General features: G+C 43.6%; 1 protein-coding gene across 3 annotated transcripts in view; it reads right to left on the bottom strand.

Moving 5' to 3' along the window:
* The window catches only part of ITPRID1 (ITPR interacting domain containing 1), a 440,936-nt gene that overhangs the window by 44,549 nt on the left and 374,400 nt on the right, over positions 1 to 21,987 (bottom strand). For all 3 annotated transcript variants that reach the window (XM_073549929.1, XM_073549928.1, XM_073549930.1), the window contains exon 9: positions 9,551 to 9,627. In XM_073549929.1, the coding sequence (XP_073406030.1) occupies positions 9,551 to 9,627 (77 nt within the window). The remainder of the gene's footprint in view (positions 1 to 9,550; positions 9,628 to 21,987) is intronic.

The raw sequence follows: 21,987 nt of genomic DNA, 5'->3' as shown, positions 1-21,987 counted from the left end.
CTGAAAGATGGTGGTGACCCGTGCCTAGGTCATCACGTTGCCCACAGTGTCCGTGGATCCTGATTGGCTGAAAAAGAGCGCAAAACAAACTTTTGAAACGTGACTTTGGCGCGTAAGTCGCCGACCTCGTGGCCGACCTCATCCTAGGGTCGGGTTTCATTTCATGAAACTCGACTTTGCCAAAAGTCGGCGACTTTTGAATTTTTTCGACCCGTTTCGCTCAACTCTAATTGTCACTCTTTAATTCCTTTCTGACATCCAACATACTATTTCGTCCATGTGATCTGGCACAATTTGACCATGGACAGAATTGTACGTCATCGCGATCGTCCGCCGTCACGGGGGTGCGTGGCTGATTACGGCCAGGTGTCAGATGATTCTCACAGCTGATACCTGACACTAGGTGCCAGGACTAGTCATGTTCCGTTCCCGGCACTTTAACCCTCCAAATACTGCGATCTAACAAGATCGCAGGATTCCGGGAGCCAGGGCAGAGCTGGCAGCCCTTCTGATTTTGGATAGGAGACTCCGTGGCATGATGCGGGTCCCGATCGTTGCCATTGTGAGCAAATGTTGTCATGACATTATCCGGCTCACCAGAGCTTGGAAACTTGTTGATCATGCGTAGTACTTGATCAGCAAGTCTCCCTGTGTCAATGCAGCGCTGACAGCTTCTGTGGTATGCAGATGCTGCTTCATCTGCATGCTATAGAAGCGATCAGCCTGCAAAAAATTGTTTGTCTCATAGTGGAACAAAGTGTAAAAGTTTGGAAAAAGAAAAAAAAATAATTGTAAAAATATTTTTAAAAAAATCAAAAATAATATTAAAATATCAAAATATATTCTATCACTAAATAAATATTTGAATGAAAAAAAATCTAAACAATAAAAGTACACATATTTGGTATTATTGCATCTGTAAATACCTGACCTATAAAGCTGTCCCACTAGTTAACCCCTTTCGTGAATACCATTAAAAAAAGAAGGCAAATAACAATGCTTTATCATCATACCGCCTAACATAAAGTAAAATGACACACGATAAAAAAGATAATTATAACTAATCATGGTACCACTGAAAACGTCATCTTGCCCCGCAAAAAACGAGCTGCCATACAGGTCCATCAGAGGAAAAACAAAAAAGTTATAGCTCCCTGAATAAAGCGATTCAAAAATAATTATTTTTTCAATAAAATAGTTTTTATTATATAAAAGCACCAAAACATTAAAAAAATATAAATGAGCTATCCCTGTAATCGTACTGACCCAAAGAATAAAACTGCCTTATCAATGTTACCACACACAGAATAGTATAAACACCCACGCAAAATGAAATTCATGAATTGCTGGTTTTTGCTTATTCTGTCTCCCAAAAATCGGAATTGAAAGCCATCAAAAAAGTCATGTGCCCGAAAATGGTACCAATAAAAACGTCAGCTTGTCCCACAAAAAACAAGACCTCACATGACTCTGTGGGCCAAAATATGGAAAAATGATAGCTCTCAAAATGTGGCGATGCAAAAACTGTTTTTTTTTAAATAAAAAGCGTCTTTCAGGCTATGTTCACACGTTCAGGTTTTTTCGCGGCGTTTTTTACCATGCGATTTTGCTGCAAAAATGCAAAAAAAAGCATCCCATGCAATCCTATGGGATTCCATAATGCTGTGCTAATGCTGCGGATTTTCCCATGGCGGAATCGCATCGCGGAAAAATCTGCAGCATGCTCATTAATTTGCGAAATCGCGGTGATTCCGCCCACACAGGAATGCATTGTTCTGCTTACTTTACGCATGTGGCTGTGCCCACCATGCGAAAAGTAAGCAGAACATTTGCGGATGGTACCCACGGTCTGGAGGAGAGGAGACTGTCCTCCGGGCTGTGGGTACCATAACCCTGTAAAAAATAGAATTAAAATAAAAAAATCGGGTTATATTCTCCTTCCGACGTCCCGCGCAGCGTCCCCAGGCTTCAGCGATACACGCGGCAGCTCCCGTTCCCAGTAATGCATTGTGATGAACTTTGCTGATGTCGCGTCTCGCGATACTGTAGCGGTCTCGCAAGACTGCAACATAATCAAAGGTCATTGCCGCAATGCATCACTGGGAACGGGACCTGCCGCGTGTATCGCTGAAGCCTGGGGACGCTGCGCGGGACGTCGGAAGGTGAATATAACCCGATTTTTTATTTTTTCTATTATTTTTAACATTAGATCTTTTTACTACTGATGCTGCATAGGCAGCCTCACTAGTAAAAAGTTGGTCACACTCGTCAAACACTATGTTTGACGAGTGTGACCAACCTGTCAATCAGTTCTCCAAGCGATGCTACAGATTGCTTGGAAAGCGCTAGCATTCTGCAAGCTAATTACGCTTGCAAAACGCTATTTTTGCAACCGGAAAATTGCCGGAATTTAAAATGCGATTTTCCCACGGAAAGCGTGAACTTAGGCCTCTTTCACACATCCGGTTTGTTCCGTCAGGCACAATCCGGCATGTGTGTAAAAAAACGGATCCGGTTTTTTTTACCGCCGGATGCGTTTTTTTGTCATTGAGAAGCACATGCGCCGGATCGCGCTGCATGTGCTTCCGTTTGTTCCGGTTTTTACCGGATCCGGCTGAATTCCTCTGTCCGGCGGCCGGACAGGACGGGTGCTGCAGCGTTTTTTTGTCCGGCGAAAAAAGCCGGACATGGCCGGATGCGGCCCTCCCGGCTCTGCGGGACAATGTTACGCTATGGCACATTCCGGCCGCCGGATCAGGCTTCTACCTGATCCGGCCACCGCATGCACGGTTTTACCCTGTGCGCATGCCCGGATATCTCTCTCTCTCTTTCATACCCCGTTCTCTCTCTCTCTCTTTCATACCCCGTTCTCTCTCTCTCTCTTTCATACCCCGTTCTCTCTCTCTCTCTTTCATACCCCGTTCTCTCTCTCTTTCATACCCCGTTCTCTCTCTCTCTCTTTCATACCCCGTTCTCTCTTTTTCATACCCTGTTCACTGGCTCGTGGATCCTTTTCTTCCCCGGCGACTCCGCAACATAGCTGTGTCAGGCGCCGTAAGATGCGCCGCATATACTTCCGTTCCCTCCATTCACGGCTGGATCCGGCACTCCATCTTTTTGCCGCACGGAGCCGGAATGCCACCGACGGACGTGTGAAAGTAGCCTTAGCCTGAGCGTGTGACAGCAGCCAAACATAAAAACCCGCTATAAGGCCTCTTTCACACGTCCTGATGTTTCCGGTACTGGAGATGTCAGTGTCCGTGTGTGTAATACTTGCAGCACACGTGTGGCATGCGTGTACTGCATCAGTATATCAGTATCATGATATTATGATTAAAAACAAAAAATACAAAAAAGGACATAAAATAGACATTTTTATTGATAATGAAACATGATTTCATTACGTCTGTTCAGTCCATTAGGAAATCTAGTGCCAAGATAATAAATTCAGTATGCTTCACAGGTTAGCAGTCGGCGTCTGACATCTCCACCACACAAAGATTTATTCACCTTCTCCAATCCACAAAGTTGTAAGGAAGAAATATTACAGACATGCTGCTGGATAAAATGTTTAGCTACAGAGGAGATATTACGTGTAAAATTCATTATTATCTTGACATGTCATCATGTTTTGCCCACAGACACAAGGTCCGTGGAAACACACTGACGTGCACAGACCCATTCACTTGAATAGGCAAATAGTCTCTCCATATGGCTAAGTAGCACTGTACAGTCACATATGGGGTATTGCCACATTCAGTAGAAATTGTGGGACAAATTTTTTTGCCATTTTTACCCACTTCTTGTGTGAAAATGTAAAATGTTTGGCTAAAACAACCTTTTGGTGGTAAAAATGTAGTTATTTTGTCTTCACTGCCCAATGGTATAAAATTCTGTGACACACCCGTGGTATCAATATGATCACTGCACCCCTAAATGAATTCATTGAGAGGTGTAGTTCATAAAATGGGGTCACTTATGGGAGGTTCTGCTGTTTTGGCACCTCATGGGCTCTCCCAGTAGGGTCATGACACCTGCAAACCATAACAGTAAAATCTAGCGCTCATTGCCTTCTGAGCGCTGCCATGCGCCCAAACAGTGGATTACCCCCACATATGGGGTATCTACATACTCAGGACAATTCAACTTTTGGGGTTTAATTTCTTCTGATACTCTTGGGAAAATAAAAAATTGGGGGCAAAAAATCATTTTTGTGGAAAAAAATATGATTTTTAATTTGTACAGCTTTACGTTATAAACTTCTGTGAAGCACTTGTGCTCACCACACATCTAGATAAGTTTCTTAGGGGGTCTAGTTTCCAAAATGGTGTCACTTGGGTGGATTCCACTGTTTAGGCACATCAGGGGCTCTCCAAATGCAACATGGCGTCTAATCTCAATTCCAGCCAGTTCTGCATTGAAAAGAAAAATGGCGCTCCTTCCCTTCCAAGCTCTGCCATGCACCCAAACAATGGTTTACCTGCATATTTGGGGTATCAGCGTACTCAGAACAAATTGCACAACAACATTTGGGGTCCAATTTCTCCTGTTACCCTTTGTAAAATAAAAAAAATTGGATCTGAAGTAAATTTTTTGTGAAAAAAGCTAAATGTTCATTTTTTTAAATATTCCAAAAATTCCTGCAAAGCACCTGAAGGGTTAATAAACTTCTTGAATGTGGTTTTGAGCACCCTCAGGGGTGTAGTTTTTAGAATGATGTTACTTTTGGGTATTCTATCATAAAGACCCCTCAAAGTGACTTCAAATGTGATGTGGTCCCTAAAAAAAAGGTGTTGAAAAAGGAAAAATCGCTGATTAACTTTTAACCCTTATACTTCCTAAAAAAATTTGGTTCTAAAATTTTGCTGATTTAAAGTAAACATGTGGGATATGTTACTTATTAAGTATTTTATGACATATCTCTGTGATTTAAGGGCATGAAAATTCAAAGTTGGAAAATTGCAAAATTGTCAAAATTTTCTCTAAATTTCCATTTTTTTCACAAATAAACCCATCATATCAAATAAATGTTACTGCTATCATGAAGTACAGCATGTCTCGAGAAAACATTGTCACAATCACTGGGATCCATTGAAGCATTCCAGAGTTATTACCTCATAAATGGACAGTGGTCAGAATTGTAAAAATTGGCCTGGTCATTAACATGTAAACCATGCTTGGGGTAAAAGTAGACTAAAAATGTGATACCATTGCTCTCAGCAGTGATACGGGAGTCAGAGATGCTTCCAGGCATCTTACCTATGCTGTTCTTCTTCGATTCATTTCAACATTTTCTCTGCCCCCTCACCTTCTTGTAGGGTCTGCTGGAAAAATTCTTGCTTTTCCCATTTACTCCCATTATACTAGTTACTCAAAACAAGCACCGGAGCATTAGGAATTGCTAGGTTGGAGTAACAAGCATCCAAGCTGTGAAGACACCAGAGTATATCTTAATTACCCAGATGACTATGTTTTTGCAAACCAAGAAGAATTGACTTTTTATTTGTATATTGGCTTGTGGATTTAAGTGTTTATGTCTGGTGGGTCAAGAAGACAGACTTACATACCATTTAACATACTGTGTAAGTCTGTAATAGTGACTTGTACATAGTCTGTGTTTATGTTTGTTTATTGTGTGCTCATATGCTAATTGTGTATTGTATTCTATAACCAGATTGTTGACTTCGAAGGTAGATAGGGAAAGGCTGTGAGGGTGGACTGAAGGACACTGGGTAAATATAAAAAAGATCAAATGCCTCGGGTATAAAATGACTCAAGAGACAGGGAAAGCAGATCTACCAGTTGGATATTCTGCAAAACACTCAACAGATGAGAAGAATGCAGACAAATCATCATGGCACCATCACGAGGGACACGGATCTATGATTCTATAGGAATAAACTTAGGGATTGTCGGCTCCAGTGGGAAGGACACAGATCTGAAACAGTGACCATTTCTTAACCATGGATATGTCTGAAGAAAGCCTGGTTTTGGGACCCGCCGGTCACCAGGTTCCATGCAGCTGGTCGGACAAGCCAGGTGGTGACTCTTGTGTCAACAGGCTTTGGACATTGTAAGGACTCTATTGACTGTTCTCTGTCATCTCTCTACACTTATCGATATCTCTTCTCTGTGTGGATATCACAAGTGGAATAGCAACCATGGGAGCTCTGACATAACATCTACCATTATCCCGTTGAGACAGCGGAAGGGTGAGACCCTGTGATGTGCATTATCTTGGGGTAATTGCTGGGGTTGTTCTGTTTGCTATTGGGTGTTGTGGTTCAATAAAGTATTGCCACACTGTTTTACCTTTTACCTAACCCTGTGTTGCCTGTGTAGTGTATTGCCCACCCGGAGATAGAGCGGGTGTTGAGTGGTATGAGCCCTAGTCCATGCAGTCTTGCTAAAGGCAGCTGGGCCAGCAGACGAGAGCACCCACTGACTCCGTTTCTCTACACAAGCATTTTAGTACTTGCTTATCTCTACTCAAAATCTTTGTAGGGCACAGTGGCTCAGTGGTTAGCACTGCAGCCTTGCAGCGCTGGAGTCCTGGGTTCAAATCCCACCAAGGAGGACAACATCTACAAGTAGTTTGTATGTTATCCCTGTGTTTGCATGGGCATCCTCCCACATTCCAAAGACATACTAGAAGGGAATTTGGGTTGTGAGCATCATTGGGGACAGCGATACTAATGTGTGCAAATTGTAAAACGCTGTGAAATATGTTAGCACTATATAAAAATAAAAACTATTATTAGAGGGCCATCAGGTGGCCTCCACTCTTATTTTTTCAAGGGTGTGTATGATGCCCTCCTTCATAACTTTTACAGGATGTGTATGAGACCTACCTCTACCTTTTTACCAGTTCACTAAATGAAAATGGGAAAAGAAAAATTCTGAGGCCCTACTCTATGTGTCTTACAGGATGCACTGGCGTCCCTCCTTCTAAATTTTGGCAACCCTTGCACTTAGTGCATAGGCTTTAAGACTAGAAGTCCCAATCCTTAAAAATGGGAAAAAAGATTGTATCTATCATCTGAGGATTTTAGTGCTCGTTCATCTCTAGTGTGCAACCAAATATTAAGCTGAGGTTGCCAACAATTTTGTCCTGGTATTTTTGGGTTTTTGTGCGCAATTCCAATTTGCATTATTTTTCAGGGTTTTTTTTGTTGTTCCAGTACACACAAAGGAAATTAACTTGTGTATAACAAACATGTGTAATTGCAATTATTTTCAGGAAGAAATTCTTCATTTTCTGAAACAATTTCAAAGGTCGCAACACTTTTGGCCATGACTGTATATATACATTCAGGCTCGGACTGTCCCATAGGGTAACAGGGGAATCCCCTGTTGGGCTTCTGTGCAGATCTGGGCCCCCAACCCCACTATATGGGCAGTACTTGGCATAATTCACATGATTTACTCTCTATAGAAAAAAAACTGCATCTTATTCATTAACCAAGTGACCCAGTTTATTATTATATAGAGATATGGATAAATTTGTGAACGAGGGTATTGTAATATTTGTATGCAGGGGAAAAGTGGGGCCCCCAAAGTCAATGTTACTGGTGGGCCCTTAGCACCCAGTCCAACACTGTATATATTGCTTCCCAACTCTCCCCTAATGGCAAATGTTGGGGAAGATGTGGATTAGGCAGTAAAATTTCATTCTTTTTGCATTTGTGGACTATAGTAGAAGTATCTGGCAGTGACTTACTCCCCTCTTTCTTCAGAGAACATATCTATGATGGACTGAGCCGAGGGTACATGGGCATAGGACTTCTGTGGGATAAGTTAATATTTCAGTCGACTGGTATATCTGATGTGTATGATCAGTCATATACTATTTAAGTGAATATAGAATGAAGAATGGCATTATTTCTTGTCTGTAATCATTACAATGCCAAAGCAGCATTAAAAAGTTACTCTTTAAGCAGACTAGTTGTAAAATATGCAAACTAACTATCTTGTACTGTAAGTGACATTTCCAAGCAGTGATTTCTAAGAAGCTAGTTTATTCTAAATTATACAGCAGACATGACAATTAGCCAGTTGAAAAATTGTCCAAGATGTTTGAAAACCCTTAGGTCCGACATGCATCTTATGAGCTCTTTATGATTTATGACACAATAATCATCTTTTTGTGAGAATGCAGTATACTGAGGTGGAAAAACTTTTATAAAGGGAACCAATCAAGCATTTCAGTAAAATAAAAAATTTAAACAGGGAGCAAGGAATGAGATGAATGAGAAGACTAGATCCTGAAGCTGTCTCTGCTTGATTGATAGAGGTCTCCTTCCTTATACATGGGAAGACTCGCCCCAGTGATTAGTCTTCTCATTGAAGTTAGTTTTCTCTGAAACACTGAAAGATTTTTAAATACACGTACATGACTGCAATAATAGAACTGATTCATACTGTCTGTGGTTTCGGCAACACTCAAAAGCTGGCAGGTTCCCATTAACGCTCTGAGTCCAACCAGTATGGAATAAACTCTACTATCTGCTGTAGATAGAAAGGGACCATATGGGCCCTATCAGGAGTGAGGCTTTTGGTCAGTGACTTGTCACCCAACTTCTCAGTCGAGTCTGTTTCCATGTTTCTGTTTTGGAAATTGGGATAGGAATAAATGTATGTAACGTTTTCTCAAAAGTAAAAAATGTATAACAGCTGAGAGCACTTTCAATTTGTGCTCATTTTAATGTCCATGTTCAGCAAGTAAGTAAATCAAATTTTAGGCTAAATTTGGACATCCGTTGTACACGTCTGCATGCTGTCCGTTTTTAAGAGTTTCTTTGATCCATACACACTTTTAAAAACAGATCTGTGTGCCTGGTCCATGAAATCCATAGCTTGTCCTATTCTTTAGAAGAAACTGGCATTTTTTTCAACAGTAGGAAAATCTTTTTTTCCTTTTGCAAATTAGAATTTGCCATTAAAGTTTGAGGATCCGTAGAAAACAGATAAAAAATGGAAGACACACATCTTTCTTCAACGTTCTATCCGTGTTTCATCCTTTAACTGCTCCACTTTTTTGAATCATTGGCTACAGAAAGTTCAGATAGTTTGCCTCCTTCATTTTTTTAAATGGATGCAGCACTAAATTTATGTAAAAATAGACAGGGATGTGTGAATGCAGCCTTGGTGGCACAACTGGATTGTAAAACAGCTTGCTGTATTTGCTATTAGGAGATGTGGATGTTTTACTGAGGGAGAAGGTGAACATTCATGATCTCAGTCTATGAGGCTTAGTTGAGAACCATCACAGTACTTGTTCTTCTGCAGTACTCAATGGATCAACAGTTATAAGGTCACCTATGCTTTTGAATGGGAACCATACTATTTCCACAAATGTATGGCTATTGGCAGCCTGCCCAGGGGATAGCAGCAGATTTATAGGGGATATCGGTGGCCTGCAGCAATCATCTGATGGCTAGCTGGTTTGCAATCAAAATATGGCTATGCCCTTACAAGTTATGAAAGAAGTTTGGGCAAGAAGACTATCTTTAGGCTTTGCAAATACCAATCCTGATTTTCATGAATTTACCTGTAAAGGTAAAGGCTCCGAAGGTTCTTCTTGAAATCCACTACTGTCGGATTGGCAGCTGTTTGCTCTAGTCATTACTGTAAAATATAAGACAAACATTGCATTTCTTACAAATATAGAGTTATATAGTAAGACTAAGATAGCTGTGTGAATGATTAGATAACTGGGCAAAAAGGGCATTATTTTCAATATGAAAGAATATTATAAGAAATTTAAACTTGTATTATGCGATCATAGACATCATTAGAATAACTAATTAGTCATTAGCTTTTTATTACATATGATTTAACTTTGTTTAGCTAACAGCTAAGCTATTTCTGTCATACTACACAATGTCCACTTGGTGGCAGTATAATACCAATTTTTTTTTTTATTTCTGATATCTACTGAGTCAGTACTCCTTGACATTATTACTGCTGTACATTATCAATGGTACAATTATATACAGGCTCAGACTGGCCCATAGGGTAACAGGGGAATCCCCCGGTGGGGCCCCTGTGCAGATCTGGGTCCCCAACCCCACTGTAAGAGCAGTACTTGGCATAATTCAATTGATTCTGCACAGAAAAAAGTAGCATCTCATTATTCATTAATCAAACTACCCAGTTTATTATATATAGGTAAATATGTGAATGAGGGTTGCGTAATATCTGTATGCAAATGGACCTCCAAAGTCATTGTTACTGGTGGGCCCTTGGCATCCCAGTCCGACTGATTATATATGACATTTATATTATGCGTAGGTTTGTTTTAGACTGTCTTTTTTTTTCATTTTAATTATTATGGGGTCTGTCAGGGTTTCATTATATGTGTCTGATTTTAGAACAGAAGATTATGCAGAACCTTTCTAAACCATTTTAAATGGGCATCTGTGCTGCTCTTTGCATCAGTTATATAATGAATCCATTTTTTACATTGATTCTATTTGTCTGTTCCTAAAGATGTAATATCAAAATCCTGTGTGATTGTACGTTTAGGTCTCACTTAAATGTTCCTTTCATGTGTGTTCTGTCTGTGGTTTTCAATAGATAGACAGATTGCATACCCATTACAGTATAGTCTATGGAAGTATTTACATGTCCACGTTTTTAGCCAACAGTGTGTACACAAAAAAGTTTATGGAGACTCTTTGTGATCTCAGTCATGGATCAAAATTATCCATCACTGTGGAGTCTGCGCGTGATGTCCATTGTAAAGTATAAGAAACTTTTTGTTTTCAGGCACATGAAAAAATCACTGTTTGTGAAAACTGACACACTGATAAAAAAGTGGTGCATGACTTTGGATGAAAGAAGTCACTGAAGTCTGAATGAGGCCTTGCATATAACAGCTTTCAGGCAAATCTTTACAATGTTATCGTTTGAAGTCTGTATTCTTCCAAATGGGAAATCAAAATCATGGTTGAACTGCCTTAGCTACTTTATGCCAGTACAACATACTAAGAATAACAATGTCAATATATCTTAAAGGGGATGTTACCTGGATAACACATATATTCCCAAGTGGAAAGAAAAAAACAGATACTCCATCTCCCATACTGGTAGCGTTCCAGGATATTGGTGCCGAGTCCCCCTTGGTTTGTGTGACATTGCTATGAAAGTGAGCTCTGCAACCAATGAGCAGTTGCTAATGGACTGTAGGATTCCCACCTTTAGGCCTCATGCAGATGACCATTTAAAGAGAATCTGTCACCTATTTTTTGTATATAAGATGCAGCCACTGCCATCAGGGGCTTATCTACAGCATTCTGTAATGCTGTAGATAAGCCCCTGATGTAACCTGAAAGAGAAGAAAAACGAGTTATATTATACTAACCCAGGGGCGGTCCGAGTCCGGTCCAGGTCCGATGGGTGTTGCCGTCCAGGTCCTCCCATCTTCTAGCGATGACGTCCTCATCTTTGCTTCCCATTGCGGCTCCAGTGCAGGCGCACTGCTGTGCCCTGTTGAGGGCAGAGCAGAGTACTGCAGTCTGCAGGCGCCGGACCTCTCTGACCTTTCCCAGTGCCTACACACTGCAGTACTCTGCTCTGCCCTCAACAGAGCAGTGCGCCTGAGCCACGAAGGGAAGCAAAGAAGAGGACGTCATCACTAGAAGATGGGAAGCACTGGAGCGGACTGCGACACCCATCGGACCCAGACCGGACCAAAACTGCCCCTTGGTTAGTATAATATACCTCGTTTTTCTTCTCTTTCAGGTTACATTACAGAATGCTGTAGATATGCCCCAGATGGCGGTGGCAGCATCTTATATGCCATAAAATAGGTGACAGTTTCCCTTTAAATCGGATGAGTGCTCTCCGTGGTTTTGACGGACAGCACTCAAATCCCATATCATTATATGGGGCTGTGCACATATTCAAGTTTTTCCTTTGAGCAAGGAAAAAAAAATTGCAGAGTGCACAATTTGCTTCCAAGAATGCACTCTTGCCCATTCAAGTCTATAGGTCTTTGAAAAAAATTATCATTCAATGTCATCCAAGTGTGCTTTGATTTTTTTCATGGACTGACATAATGGAGAAGGTGGAGGAACTTTTGTTTCCTCTCCTCCTCAGAGAATATCGGATTCCACTCTGATGACACTCTGATCAAACTCTGATCAGAGTCCAATTATCATAATCAGACTATTTTTCAAGGATGGAGAGAAGACAGCCATGTAACCCTATCCTTACAGATGTCTGAGGTTTGTCCAAAGAAAGCATGAGTGAAGCAGCTGAATAGCAACTGCTGATTGTTATGCAAGTCCTTTTTTTGTAAGGGGGTGAAGCACTGAAGGAGTCGAGGGGGAGTTGCCTTCCCAGCTCCGTGCCCGGAACCATTGAGCAGGGCGTTAGGTTCCCCAGAGGGAACTTTAGGAGATGGCACTGAAGCCAGGAACAGGAAGAGGGGAGGACTGGGAGCGGGAAAGCTGCACACGCTTTCCTCAGAGCATCGCGCAGAGACCTGAGAGGAGAGGATGCTGACGCAGGAGGGGAGAGTACACGGGTACAGCCGCTGGAGTCAGAGAGACCGCGGGCACAGGCGATGGTCAGTGAGTACGTGAAGCCTGGTACTGCACTGTCAGGAAGGGTGCTGACTCCCCTCCTTGATAAGACGCCGCCCCACAGAGAGACGGTGTACCTCGACCAGACGTTTCCCCGCAGAGAGACCGGGTTAACTGCTGAGATGCTCCCCTGTGACCAAGGGGCATTCAGTAACGGGACAGTGACCTGTACAGAGAGACTGTGTTACGTACAGGGTGGCGGTGACTGTTATGTTAAGGCAGAGCCCCTGACCTCGGTGGGAGAATACCGCTGCCAAAGCAGAGAGAAGGACGAAACAAAGACACAGAAAAAAAAAGACAGAAAAAAAGGGGAATATCATCAGTCTCAGGTCCCTTTGGCTCCTGCATTAACCCCTCATACCCCAGCTGGACTACATTAAGGGCCCAGGAGACAGAGGACAGCAAGCTCTGCTGGTGCCTCTGTGCCAACATTGGACAAGAGTGATCCCTGCAATCAAGATGCCTGAGGACTGATAAGTTTGTCTTATAGGAAAATAACTTTTAGACTTTTTGCATACCGTATATGCCTCTCTATTGTTGATATAACCTGTTCCCATCATATTCACTTATATACTGTCTGTTTTACCAGTATAATTCCCTGTAAATAAACCTGCCCTTTTACTATTGGTCCACCTGCTCCGTGGTGACATATATCTCTCCTGCACATTATTACAGCAGCATGGAGGAAAGGCATGGCACACTCACTCATGATGAACAGATGACATGGGGGTGACATTTGTGTGACACGTACTCGAATAAAAAGCTCTGGCAGCTTGGAAACGCAGTACAGTTAGCACTTTTCCCTGGCACCGAGTGCTGACTACACCATCATCACTTTACCTGGCTCATCCCTATTGTCCTAGTGTGGTGGCAGTTGGGGTAATATATGGGTTTGATGACAGCTGTGATTTGTCAAAAATCACAGCTGCCATCAAGCCCTGTGGTTAGTAATGGAGAAATGTCAGTCAGACACCCCCATTACAAATCCAGTAGGTAAAAAAGATAAAATACACACACTGAAAAGACCTTTATTTTAAATAAAAAATCCAGACAACCCTTTTACCCATTTATTCCCAAAAAACAACCCCCCAGATTTTTTGTAATCTAGATCCATATCCCATGACAATCTCTGACTCTGCTACATCAGTAATGTGACCACTCACCGTGGCCACCTGAACAGACTGAGAAAAGCGTGAGAACCAGTGGAAGTGAACAGCAGTGATATCATAAAGATTACTGCAGGTCACAGCCAGTGGTTCTCATGGTAACCTCTGTGTGATCCGACAGATATGAGTTGTGGTAACCTTACTAACGTCACTGCTCACAGTGTAAGAACTTTCTCAGAGGGAATTTGTCAGGGAGTGATATTACAATTAAAGGACTTTTCTCTGTGTGTGTTTTTATTTCTATTGACTGCATGGTTAGTAATGGTGGTGTTTAGTAGACACCTCCATTAATAACCTCTGGGCTTGATGTCAGCAAAAATTCCACAGCTAGCATCAACCCCAAAACCATTACCCTGATTGCCACCACACCAGGGCAAATGAGAAGATATTAGACTAGGAAGGGGCAAATATTCATGGCCTTTCCCAGCCTGTTAATATCAGCTCGAAGCTGCCTGCTTAGACTTTGCTGGTTGTTAAAAATAGGGGGACCCTAAAAAAAAATGACTTGGGTTCCCCCCTTTGTAATAACCAAAATTAAGGATAAGCAGGCAGCTGTGAGCTGACATTAATAGGCTGGGAAAGTGTATGGACATTGGCCCCTTCCCACACTAATAAGACCAGCCCACAGCTGTCTGTTTTCACTTAGCTGGTTATTACAAATAAGGAGGACCCCACATCATTTTTTTAATTTTTTTAATTTATTTATTCTTTGCTAAATACAATTACAGAAAACCGCACAGAAAGCCTTGATTATATATCTCACTGACATGTTTCTTTTAGAAATGAGAAAACCTGTGATGTTCGGGTTTGCCGTGTTTGTCCGAAACAGAGGGGAAAGTTTGGTTTGGTATCTTGACCATGAACCTGAACCCAGTAGAAGTCAATAGGGACCTGATCATCATTGCTTTAAAATGGTCATAGTCAGGGATAGAGGGCTGCGAAACAAAGCTAAATGGGGGTAAAAGTAGGACAATTGCCCTACAAACAAATACAGATAGGGAAATGAATTAAAATGACAAAAATAAAAAAAATTATAAACTTAAACCAGAAGGCGGAGGTCAAAATGGAAAAGGAGGTTGAGGAAAAGGTTATGGTGTTGGTGTAAGAAGCGTAGGAGGAGGAGATAGCCAACACTGTTTTTTTATTGATTTTTTTGGGGGGTACTATGAAAACAGGCAGCGTAATTACAGTGAGGGAAATAATTATTTGATCCCTTGCTGATTTTGTAAGTTTGCCCACTGACAAAGACATGAACAATCTGTAATTTTAATCGCTGGTTAATTTTAACATTGAGAGATAAAATATCAAAAATAAAATTTAGAAAATCACATTGTATAAATTGAATAAATTTATTTGCATTTTGCAGTGAGAAAAAAGTATTTGATCCCTCTGGCAAACAAGTCTTATTACTTGGTGGCAAAACCCTTCTTGGCAAGCACAGCAGTCAGACGTTTTTTGTAGCTGATGATAAGGTTAGCGCACATGTCAGGAGGAATTTTGGTCCTCTCCTATTTGCAGATCATCTCTAAATCATTAAGATTTTGAGGTTATTGCTTGGCAACTCGGAGCTTCAACTCCCTCCATAAGTTTTCTATGGGATTAACATCTGGAGACTGGCTAGGCCACTCCATGACTAAATGTGCTTCTTTTTAAGCCACTCCTTTGTTTCCTTGGCTGTATGTATTGGGTCATTGTCTTGCTGGAAGACCCAGCCACGGCCCATTTTTAATGTCCTGGGGAAAGGAAGGAGGTTGTTCCTCAGGATTTTACGGTACATGGCTACATCCATTTTCCCATTGGTGCGGTGAAGCAGTATTTTGCCCTTAGCAGAGAAACACCTCCAAAACATGTTTTCACTTCCATGCTTGACAGTGGGGATGATGTTCTTTGGGTCATAGGTAGCATTTCTCTTGCTCCAAACACAGCATGTTGAGTTAATGTCAAAGAGCTCAATGTTTGTCTCATCTGACCACAACACCTTCTCCCAATCACTCTCAGAATCATCTAGGTGTTCATTGGCAAACTTCAGATGAGCCTGAACATGTGCCTTCTTGAGCAGTGAGACTTTGTGGGCACTGCAAGAATTTAAACTTTTACGGCGTAATGTGTTACAAATGGTTTTCTTGGTGAGTGTGGTCCCAGCTGCCTTGAGATTATTAACAAGTTCTATGTACTGTTCGTGTTTTAACAGTGAGCAAACTTACAAATTCAGCAAGGGATCAAATACTTATTTCCCCCACTGTATCTCCTGGCCACTTTTTCTCTGTATATAGGCTGTGTAACACCCTGCACTTTCCTTGGTTAAAACAATGAGAGAGCATCAAATAGAGGACATGGCCCTCCTGCTGGTATAGCTGCTGCAGGGAGAGAGAGGCCGTGGTCGATCTGTGCCTACTACGTGCCCAAATGAAACACCTTCCTCTGGTCAAGCAGGAAACATGATGGTCTGTGTAATTTCATAGGCCCAAGTACCGCTGGAAGAATTGTGATGGCAGAACAGGTAGAGGTGGATTAAGCCACGTTAGGCCCAACAAGCAGTGCTGCAACCCGTATCCTCTCCACCACTCCCGTATATGGACTAGGAGCTCAGCTGAAGATATCAGAAACTAACCGCTGCCGGCCGGAAGACGGATCAACATTATCTGCAGGACCCCACCAGACCAACCCCGCGTCAGGCGTTGTTGATGCCAGCGCTTGTCTTGCAACCCCACAACCTGAGACCCGACTGACTGGAAAAGGTAATCCTAACCAAATGATTGGTTCTCTTGTATCCATTGTATATCCTTTACTTCTAAAATGCTTATTTCCCCCATTTAAATGGTTACCTCCCTGCTTTGAATATCCCTGTGTTAAGTAAAATTGTTAACCCTTGCTCTGTCTCTTGTCCATCACTGCATCCTGCAACCTGCTCTTACGTGTACCAACAGTGGCCAGGTGCACAAATGTCCAGCCAGGGGACAGATTTGAGGATAAGGAAGAGGTGTAAGATGAGGAACAGCTCAAAGCATCTCACAGGCATCACTGAATTGTGGATGGGGATACAAAGGATGCAGATGATACAGATGATACAGATGATACACCTCTCACTGAGGACAGGTTGTCATTGCCTCTGGGCAACCTGGCACACATTAACCATACATGCTGCTGTGCCTGAATAATGTCTGCCGAGTTGCAAAGATTATTACAGGTGCTAATTACTGTGTGTCCACCTTGCTGCATAACCGCTACAAATATGGAGCGCCTTGCCAGGGCCGTGGGGTTGCTCGGTTCCGGACACTTCTTAAAAGGGCAGTGTCACAGCAGCGGTGACACGGTCCGTGGCCTGGGCGTCCAGTAAAAGGGGAATTATTTACAGGGGATAAATAAAGAGTTTGTAACACGTGTTCAAGATGCCACCTGTTGTTTCTGGTCAGTGGTGACCGGAGCTGCAGTTCAGATCCTCTGGGATGGATGGTGTGATGCAGCAGAGTTGGAATAGTTCTCCACAGGCAGAACTGTTGTCCCAGGGCAATGTTTGGAATTAGAGATGTTGTGTTTGATGATGGTAGTAGATGTAGCAGAGCTGAATGGGTGCTGCAGAAAGAATTCAGAGGACACAGCTCGGTGCTGTTCCAAAGCTTTACTCACAGTTCTGGTGCACACAGATGCCCGCTTGGTGCTGCGTCCTTCAGGTGAGGGGCTCAGTCAATTCCCAAGCGGATGGAGAGCACGTTTCCAGCACTCCCTTCAGTATGTGCCTTTCCTGGCCGTCTCACTGTGCTGGCTTTTCTACTCCTCTTCCTTCCCAACACCTCACAGTCAGTGTCCCAGGCCAGCAGCCGCGGACCTTGTCAGATAGCATACTCTCTGTGTTTCCTTGCTCCCTTATGGCTGCCTTTCTGGAGAACATAACTGTGGTTTGTAGCTAAGGTCCCTAAAGGTGCCTCAACCTTTGGCTTTATAGCTGAGTCCGTTGTTCACTCCAATAGGCTAGGGGACCGATACCCCTCTCCGACCAGATCCCTCCACCTGATGTCCGTCAGCATGGATCAAGCCCCATGGGCAGTATGGTCACTGCTCTGTGCCTCTAGGATCCTTTCCCACTGCAGGGAGCTTCCTTCTGTCTCTGTCCCTTCCAGCAGCTCCTCCAGACCTGGAGCTGCTCCACACATGTCTGTTCCCTTCTTCCCCTTTGGGAAGACTGTCTACACACATCTTTCCACTTCTTCCCCTACAGGAAGATTGCCCTAATTCTCACTGTATTCTCCCGCTCTGAACCCTCTAGCTCCACCCACCTCCCAACATCCTTTACTACCTGTCAGGGTTGGGATCCTCCTCCCTTGGGGTCCATCCAGGGTGCCCTGCTGCTTTAAGGTGTGTGTTGGGTGCAAGTGTTAGAGTAATGTTAGGTGCCCCCACCTTACCTGGAAAGTGGGATACCACACCTCTGGTTGAGGTGCAGTACCTCTCTGGCGACTGAACCCTCAGGGGCACCACAAATACAATGTGCCAGCTTTACTTCCATCACTAAAGCATGATTCGAAAACAAGCACACACTGGTAGAAACACTACTTAAAAAATCTTCACCTGACTGCGGGATTCAGTGGAAGCACAAGGCAAAGAAGGATGGAGTCGCCAATGCAGCCGGGGCACCGGCACCACCTCGAAAGGGAGGGTTAGCATGATAGAAATCTATAAAACCTTACTCATCATGTTGTAACATCCAGCACCACAATCTGATATGGCCCGTATTAGCAGGAGGCAGCTTTAATAATAGGTTGCACTCCTTATTAAAAGGTTACACAATAAAAAAGGTATAGGTGGACAATTGAAAACACCTATTAAGCTAGATAGACTGCAGCCAGAAAACAGAGCACAAACACCCAGAGAAAAGGTGTGTCTTCTGTAGCTCAGTAGCAAGAGAAGCTGACCACAAAACATAAGCTCAAAGGATCAAATCCATGAGTATGGCAGTATCAAAAACATAGTAGAAGAGTATGTGTCCATATGTCTCCATATATGAGTGATTGGTCAGGCCCATTTAATCCAGGAAAATGTGAAACTGGGGGACTTGGAGCAAAGATGGATGGCCTGCATGGCGAAGTATCAATACAAGATCGCATATCGGGCACGAGCTGAGAGCATGCATGCTGATGCTCTGGCAAGAGTGACCCATAAATGACTTGGACGCAACCAAGATGAAGAGTTGAAGGCAGAAGAGAATCCTGGATTTCAGGACCTTGCCAGGTCATTGGCGGCGATGTAGCGACAGATCTGAGAGGAGTTTGGAGAGCAAGTGCTGGGACGACCTTGGGATGACTGGGTGCTTCCAACAGGAAGATTGGTAACTTGCCCAACTGAGACACTGGATGGCCTTGAAGCGACTCCCCAGCTGGAGTGAAAGAGATGCTCTGTCCCCGGGGACTCTGCAGATCCTCAGGCAGTGGGAGAGGCTCCAATTAGAGGATGTCTTGCTGTATAGAAAAGTGCAGTTGGTACGAGAGTTGGGGATCACCTGGCAAGTGGTGCTTCCAGAGAAGTTGATCCATGCAGTGGCTACGGAGGCTCATGAGAGAAGAGCTCACTTTGGCCTGGAGAAGATGTTCCAGTGGTTACAGAAGTTGGTATATCACCCCCGATTGAAGACTGCAGTTGAAGAGGCCTGTCAGCAATGTCGGGGCTATAAACTGGCTAAACCTCTGGAGCAGAAAGCCCCCACCCAGACCTTTGTGACTTCTGCCCCCTTGGAGTTATTGATGATCGACTATTTGAAAGTGGGTCCAGCTCATCTCAGGTATGAACATTGTCTGGGGATGACTGACCACCTTATCAAGTTCGCTGTGGTAACTCCAACTCGGGATCAGACTGCTGAGTCAGCCGCTCAGGCTTTCTGCCGAGACTTCATCTGGATGTATAGTTGCCCAAAGAGAATTCATTCCGACCAAGTCACTTATTTTCAAGGTTGAGTGATGGAGAAGTTACATCGGCTGTACCAGATTGAGAAGTCCAGGATGACACCCTACATCCTCAAGGGAATGGAGCCTGTGAATGCTTCAACCAGACACTACTTCAGAGGTTGAAAACATTAGAAGATCAGAAAGTACGATGGCCTGAGTAGGTGGCTGAATTGGTCTGGGTGCACAACAATCGAGTGCACAGTACAACTGGATACACTCCAAATACCCTACTGTTTGGGCGAAAAGGACAGAAGATTACAGAGCTGGAATTGGATCCAGAAGAAGACTGCCCATGGACAGGGGTGTCTTCCTGGGTCCGCGAACATCGACATTGGCTGCAGACTCTTCAAACTACAGTAAGTTCCAGGAACTCGACATCATGAAGCGGCACCCATGCGAGGGACAGCTCTTAAGGCTGGAGATTGAGCGTTAGTTCGAGACAAGCGAACTCGGGGCAAATTAGAATATTGATAGGAAAAGGCTCCGTATCGAGTGAAACATCAAGTTAGATCCAATGGGCCCGTGTATGAAGTTCAACCCAAGAGAGAAGAGGGGGCGCCTACCTGAGTAGTTCACTGTAGCATGTTGCATCCTTGCCTGTCACAGGATCCTGAGGAAGAGGAGAGAGTGCCAGGCACCACCGAAACAATCAGTCCCACGATTTTCGACTGTGATGAGGAAGAACCACTGGCCTCGTTCTCAGATTTGGATAGTCCGCTGCCCATCAGTCCAAGAGAAGTATGTCAGCCTGAAACTGCAAAGATGGCTGCTCCATTTCACCCAGGCGTGCTCCCGTCTTCTACCACTGAACCAGAACTACGCCATACTGTGCAGACAACATCTGGTATACCTCCCACTAGTTATGAACAAGACCAGTTTATTTGGCAGTGAATTGTTCGATAAATGGATGAGTGTCAACATCTGCTGAAGGAACTCTCACCCGTGGTATGGCGACCTAAAAGTGAGGGGGAGTGTAAGGAGAAAGACCGGGCTGTGGGTACCTGTATTGAGCCAGGTCCGGAACAGTTGAGACTGCATCCCATGTTGCCCGGGAGAAGGAATAGGGGACCGGACAGGCCCCATGACCCAGGAATAGGGGGGCGTGTTTATACAGGAAACAGAGCTGAAAGCAGGCAGTTTCCCGCTATCAGGGAGAATGCAGCAGGGTGAGCAGCACGCTCCGCACCCAGCGCAGCAGCACTGCAACGTATTGCAGCCGAGATCTCCTGGGAAATCCAGTGGGGCTTTGAGGGTGGAAAGCGCCATTTTCTCGGATAAGGGTAAGACCGCGCTTGTGCAGGGGAATGTGAGTCGGCTACATGACATTAAGTTGCGGTCCCCTCTGCTGGACAGCTAGCATAAGTCCACGTTTGATACTGGGATCTCTGCAGCTCTCTTCACTTTGGCTGCACAGACTTGTGGACTAGGTGGTCAGTGGGCAGAACCGGTGACAGCCTGTTGCCGCCAGAAGTTGAACTGTGCTTTCTTAATGGCATCTGAGGACTACACGTGACCATTGTTGGTAGTACCACCCCCATCAGACTGGATCTGGATGAGGACCTGAGAAGATCACGATAAGTGCCGCTTAAATCTAAGACTTTCGCGTTAATCCTTTCCTCCCTTGATACTTATTCATTGTTTATTAACATCCTGTGAGATTACTTTTATTCTTCTTTTTGAAAAGAAACAATATTGTTATACTGCATTGCTCTGCAATCCCTCCGTCACTGCATTCATGCACCTGCTTACACATACAGCAACTTTTTGGCACAGTACTCTCACAAACATGGGTGCAGAGTACATACAGCAGCTTTTTGGCACAGTATGCCCACTGAGACATGTGCAGAATGCGCATTATAATTCTGTCCCTCACTCCATCAGCATCCTGTCCCTACATTAATCAGAGCAGAATGGTGTGGCACTCGTGATCCGGCATTTATACAGGTCAGGTCACGTGATACTCTGGCCAATCACAGCCATGCCAATACTTGGCATGTCTGGGATGTCTCCGGAACTACTCAAAGCCTAAAAGCTTGTTGATTGCCTGAGCTGCAGCATTTAAACAAACTTTATTAGGCATCCGAACCCAAACAGTAAACCGGACATCCTGTTAAAAGTCCGTGTTTGGGTAAGGGTACCGGTGTCCTGCACAAACCTATCTATATATTCTCTAACTTTCCACATCTAACACCTAAACATCGGTCATTTCTATTCTGCATTCTATTTCAGTACGGGTCACACGTATGGTACACACAGATACTCGAATAGCACATTTTTACATGGGCATGTATAGCA

Source organism: Dendrobates tinctorius, unplaced genomic scaffold (assembly GCF_039654945.1).
Source record: "Dendrobates tinctorius isolate UK_male_01 unplaced genomic scaffold, ASM3965494v1 ptg000162l, whole genome shotgun sequence".
NCBI classification, from domain to species: domain Eukaryota; kingdom Metazoa; phylum Chordata; class Amphibia; order Anura; family Dendrobatidae; genus Dendrobates; species Dendrobates tinctorius.
Note: the sequence above shows the minus strand (reverse complement) of the source record. Positions and strands in the feature narration are given on the sequence as shown.